Consider the following 6,000-nt stretch of genomic DNA (forward strand, 5'->3'; position numbering starts at 1 on the left):
AAACAGTGTTGCCCAAAGGAACACATGGACTCACATTTGTGTACTTACTTCAGAGTTGAGAAATCTAGATGACCCAAAGGAAGATTTTCTTGCAAAACAATATCCCTCCAAACACAATTGTTTATTGGCATTTCCCCCCTTTTTCTGTGAGTAAGGGATCTTTTTGCTGAGTGGCTAAGCATTTCCAGAACAAACCAACCTCTCAGTTCTCGCGGTCCTGCCCACTTTGCTCTCCACCCTCCAGCCCCTCCTGTGAGTTGGAGATTTGATAGCCCAGGCTGAAGTTTCAAGCTCGCCGCCCTTTGGGGGTGCCTTGTCATGCCAGGAAAAATCAGGAAATAGAAAGGGTAGGCTGGCTTAGGTGAAGTCATCCCGGTAAAGGTTAATAGCTGGGTGGCGACACCTCCTCACAGGACTGGAGCGAAAAAGCTGGGCAGCTGGGCAGCGCTTGCTCCCAGCTGTCTGTCACGGTCCTGGGAGTAAGAGGTGACCTATTTATTTTTAGAAGGGGACAGTCATAATAACCCTGCTCCTAGCTTCATTCAAGGCAGGCCGGGGCCTACTTTCTGGGTAGGGGAGGAGTGCTTTACTCCCAAAAGAAAAGAACTTGACTACTGGGGTTTTTCCCGCCTGGTAGTCATTGTTAGCCTGGAGAAGAGACTATCGTAGCACAAAAGTGCTGCAGCCATCTCCACTTTGTTATTATTTTCAAAGGGCAGAAATGCCTGAAGGTGAGGACTTTGGATCAGGCAAAAGGTAATTATGATACACATTTACTTTTTCTTGAGTCTATTTCATTTGCTGGTTATCTTTCTAAAAACTACTGTGACTAATTTAAAAGGTAGTTGAAATTAAAATTTTAAAAGGAGTGCAGTCCCTTAATTCCAGGAAATAGAATTTTCTTTAGCGTGAAGAGAGAGACATAAAGTTAACTGAATATACCCGTAGAAACATATGCCAATAAGTGTTTTTCTTGAGTGAGGAAGTGGCGGCCGGAAATTATCAAAAAGTGTTTCTTCCTACACCCTGTAAAGTCTACTTGAGTTTTTTGATGTTTGATTTTTAACTTCAGATGGTAGTTGGTAGAAATCTAGGCTAGTAAACCTTTTGTAAATTGCTTGCATTTTAAAGACTTGAACATTTCTAAAGGTTAATAATTAGACCAATATACCCGTTTTGGTATTACAATACTTTTTTTTACCATAGATCTTATCTTTGAAAATGTGATCATTGGGCCTCCATATGCAGTACATTAACTGTATTAATGTTTTATTAATATCTGGCTCTAAGAAAGGGGGATAGAGATGGGAAAGGAAGCAGGCAGTTATTTCTATTAATATGAGCACAACTTGTGTCCCTATTGGAAGTTTCCATTTCTAGCCCCATTGCTGTGTTAACAAAATTTATATAAATCAGTGTCATTGGAATTCTAATTAGGGCCATTGAAATTCAGATATGAAGATGTAGAAAGAAGGTTGTTTAAAAAAAGGACAAGAGGGGGCTTCCCTGGTGGCGCAGTGGTTGAGAAGACCACCTGCTGATGCAGGGGACGTGGGTTCGTGCCTCGGTCCGGGAGGATCCCACGTGCCGCGGAGCGGCTGGGCCCGTGAGCCATGGCCGCTGAGCCTGCGCGTCCGGAGCCTGTGCTCCGCAATGGGAGAGAAAAAAAAGGCCAAGAGGTTATTGTCAATTTTGTTGTCAAAGAAAGTGGAAACTGGTAACTCTCTAGGAACAGGAATACCACAGTATTTTTTTGTCCTTGTATAAGCATTCCTTTTCAGCCATGGTTGTATGGTGTGTTTGTGTGTGTGTGTGTGTGTGTGTGTGTGTGTGTGTGTGTGTGTTGACTATAATCAGTTGTAATCATGTCCTTAAAAGCTACTTTTCTCTTTAGTTTTCTAGTTTTCATTTTCTTCCAGATTCCTTCCCCGTCCATCAAAGGGGATGTTAAGTTCACATTTAATTGAATAATGAAAGAACTTTCTATATAAAATGAGACATTAAATCAAGTGCTTGAAGATGACATTTACACAAGTGCCTAGATTTAGGACGTGGACTAATTAAATAGTTGAGAAAACACTTTCAGAGAATTTTAGATGTCAGTCTTGGTTTGAGATGATGGGTGATCTACCAGTATTGTATGTATCCCCCTTATGACATTTGAACATTTCTGAAAGCAGGACTTTCTCTTTTTCACTTTCCATCATGGCATTCCCACCAACTCTCTGCATAGAATTTTGCACAGAATAGGCACTTTTATAAATACTTGTGAATGGAAAGTATTTATAAACCATTTTAACACCTGAAGTAAGTATCTAGGGGGCCTGATCATTTTAGAGACTGAAGGGAGAGACTTGGCAGACATGTAATAAGGGTTGCCTTAATGAAATGGAACATTCCCACAATTAAATTAAATCAGAATTAATTGTGGATAATTATAAATATTTTGAACAAGTAGTTTATGATGTAAACTAAACAAAGTTTTTTTCTAAGAATGTTTTACCGGTTACAAGATAAACAGACAAGAAGGAGAATAAATAAATAAATAAGTAAACACACACACACACGCACACACGCACACGCACACACGCGCACACACACACACGTGTGCACACACACGCACACACTATACACATATCTAATAATAATTATTATTACCAAAGACTAAATAACTTGCTGAAAGTGGGAAACGCCCTCTCACTCCTTTGAAGTAGGCTACCCCTGCCTCCCCTTTTTTGTTCTGATGAGATAACTCCCAGCTCTCAACAGTTGGTAGTTTTCTATGGAATATACTTTGCTGCATACATTTGTTTGTTGTTTTCCATATCTGTGCAGAAAATTAGAAAGGGCACACCAGACACGGGGAACATTTAGAGCTAGGCTAAAAGTAAAATATTACATTTGAGAGGGAACTTTACTCTTGCTAAATTTGAGATTACGTGCCATTGGACACGTCCTTTGGTGCCACATCTAAAAGAGAAATAACTATGGTTATAAGTCTCGAATCTGCTGGCCAAACGTGTTTTTCAAGCTCGATTGCAGCCGGTTCTGGGTGAGTGCCATATTCAGGCTTCTTCCTGTTACTTTAGTCCCATCTTGGAACTTGCTGAATCAAATTACTCTGTAACGGGCAGTGAGCGAAATCTGAAATTAATCAGGGGAAAGCAAATGACGGGAGGCTTCATTAGGGTATCCGGGTTCGTGCTTAGGGCACCTCACGGGCTGGCTGCTTCGTGTGCTGTGGTCCAGTGGCCCCGACGCACTGTTTCATATTCACCAAGTGGGCGAACGTGAAGACAGCTGCCTGGGGGCCCGGGGGAGGCGGAGGAGAGACCCTCCTCCTTGCTGTTTATCTCGTTGCCAGTAATAAACGCTCTTGGTAAGAACCTCCAAAGACTCCGTGCCAGTGTCATGGTCAGGAGGTGAGGGAGAGGGTGTGAGAGAATGCTGTTCTGACGCCGGGAAAGGAAGGCAGAGGGCCAAGCAGGAAGGATCGGGTGCCAAAGAAGAAGGAAGAAAGTAGGGGCCGCGACGGGGAGGCAGACAGGATCAAGAAATACGAGGAGAATCATCCCCTGGCCAGCGGCTCCCTTGGTTTCTCATCCCGCCTCCCACCTCATTTTGGACCCCACCTTGGATGCAGCAGGTGGGCCCTGGGATGTCTTCAGTAGCCCGATTTGCAGTGGCGGGGAGATGGGGACAGGTGAAACATCATCTAGTCCAGCTGCCTTGAAGCGGGTGGACCCCAGGCTACCTGGACTTAGGAGACTATTACCCAAGGACAGTGTGCAGTTTTAGCATTTAAGAAGCAAAATGTTGGCTGCTAATGCAGGGCTCTCTGAAGCTTGTTATTTGACATCTCATATAACATAGTAAAGATGCAAAAGTTTGAAAAAGGTCACTGAGCCTCTAAAACTAACTCTGTAACAGCAGTCTCGGCTGCTCTGCCCTGCCCTGGAGTGGAGAGGTTGCCCTATATTTGGGCTCTGGATATACAAAGGGCTATTGTATTTAAGAAAACCAAAGCTCTTTAAAAGCACAGCGGCCATGGGGCTTCCCTGGTGGCGCAGTGGTTGGGAATCCGCCTGCCAATGCAGGGGACGCGGGTTCGAGCCCTGGTTCAGGAAGATCCCACATGCTTTAGAGCAGCTAGGCCCGTGCGCCACAACTACTGAGCCTGCACTCTAGAGCCCGCGCACCTAGAGCCGGTGCTCCAAGACGAGAGAGGCCACCGCAATGAGAGTCCCGCACACGGCGATGAAGAGTAGACCCCGCTCACCGCAACTAAAAAGAAGGCCCGCGCGCAGCAACGAGGACCCAACGCAGGCAAAAATAAATTAATTAAAAAAAATGTATTTCCATTAAAATTTAAAAAAAAAAAACAACACCATGGCCTCTGTAGTATTTGGAAGTGGCATTAGCAATCGCACTGAATTACAGTCTTGGAAGGTTTAAAAGAAATTGATTTAAATATATTCTTTAATCCAGTTGTTTTAATGATTCAGGTTGGCCTGATTATAGGCTTAATTTCACCTTGTGGATGAAGCCTATGCTTTGATAATACTATTTCTTTCATATATAGAGTGAGGCTAAGAAAAGCCTCACAAAGAAGTCTGACCAGCACGCCCCAGCTCAGGCTTTGTGTGTCTGGATGTTCGGTCGAGATGGGTTCCCACAAACAAGCGTATTTCAGCTTTCATAGGCCTGCAAAGTCCTTATGCTGCCGTTGGTTTTGAAATAGGCACAGAGAGGTGAAGTGAATAAATAAGCCTGTGCAGACAGACACGTGTATCTGTTATACGGTGGCGATGCAGGAGGTGGGCTCGACACCCAGAAAGTTCAGTGTGGTCAGCACGCAAGGAGACGGGAGAGGCTGGCTGGTGGTGAGTGGGGGAAGTGTATGGGGACCCCTCATTGGGCCTTGCAGGCAGTGGTGTGTTGGTAAACGTCTAGCAACCAGCTCTCTGCTCTTTGGCATTTGATTTCTGTGGTGTAAATACATCACTGTGGTCAATTTCAGGCCACCCACATGAGGTCAGTGAAAGTGGGGTTCAGAAGATATGGGAAAAACTGGTTCTTGCAAACCCACAAGAGTCAGCCCCAGAACCCAAGTGACGTGGACTGGTGCAAGAGTTTGTGTTTAATTCTAAGTGTGCTCCATCATCTTCATTTATGTATCCCTAAGGCATGCTAGACATTCGGGAAAGGTTTGTCGAAGGAATGAATGATTTCTTTTTCTTCCACCCTCTAATATGGTCGTGGAAAAATCTGTCTCAGGCATAGACAATGTTTACCACTTTTGAAATCCTACTTTGATCCAGATGGGCTAATATTTGAAATTGATTAAGAGTCTATCCTTGTTGCAAGAGAGTGTGTTTAGTGTGAGATATCTTAATCACCAGTTAACAAGCAACCTGCTTTCCAAACCCTTGTGGCTCCCCAGCAAGCTTCTGGTAATCAAGCCCTGTTAAAGTTCATTTCTATTTTATCAGCACAGGGTGACTAATTCTTTGCCATCCCTAAAATGTGAGGAAGGTGTCTTTGCTTTCCAAAACCAAAGGAGGGCTGCAGCTGCTGTGTGGTGGGCCACGGAGAGGTCTGTCCCAGGGCTGCCAAGAGAAGCTGTCCCTGACAGAGGGACAGCCCACTCATGCAGGCTGCCCTTCTCCCAGCCTTTGGTCTCTCCGTGGGCAAATCCATGTCTGGATCCACTTGGTGTCTCCTCACTATGGAAATCTGAGTCCCACAGAAGGTATGTGAGGGCACAGGCTTGCTTACCTGAGGGTCAAATCTCATACACAATGGTGTTTTCCCACTAAAAGGTGTTATGACTGTCCACTGGGGGAAACAAAAATAGTGTAGAGAAAAATGGATATAAAGAAGAAAGGATCAAAATAAATAAAATAAAATTCAGGGATAAAAAAAGAAGAAGGGGCTTCCCTGGTGGCGCAGTGGTTGAGAGTCCGCCTGCCGATGCAGGGGACGCGGGTTCGTGCCCCG

The 6,000-nt window shown here is 44.6% G+C and overlaps 1 protein-coding gene across 2 annotated transcripts in view; it reads left to right on the forward strand.

Annotated features, from left to right (window-relative positions):
* Nucleotides 1-6,000, forward strand: part of RETREG1 (reticulophagy regulator 1) — a 92,069-nt gene that overhangs the window by 53,544 nt on the left and 32,525 nt on the right. Inside the window, exon 1 of one of the 2 annotated variants that reach the window (XM_007448849.1) lies at nucleotides 337-756. The exons of the other annotated variant lie outside the window; for it this stretch is intronic. Coding sequence (XP_007448911.1) covers nucleotides 722-756 — 35 coding nt within the window. The 5' untranslated portion in view covers nucleotides 337-721. Of the gene's footprint in view, nucleotides 1-336; nucleotides 757-6,000 lie in introns of those variants that run through there. 2 annotated transcript variants of the gene reach the window in all.

This window comes from Lipotes vexillifer, unplaced genomic scaffold (assembly GCF_000442215.2).
Source record: "Lipotes vexillifer unplaced genomic scaffold, Lipotes_vexillifer_v1.1 scaffold778, whole genome shotgun sequence".
In the NCBI taxonomy this organism is placed as follows: Eukaryota; Metazoa; Chordata; class Mammalia; order Artiodactyla; family Lipotidae; genus Lipotes; species Lipotes vexillifer.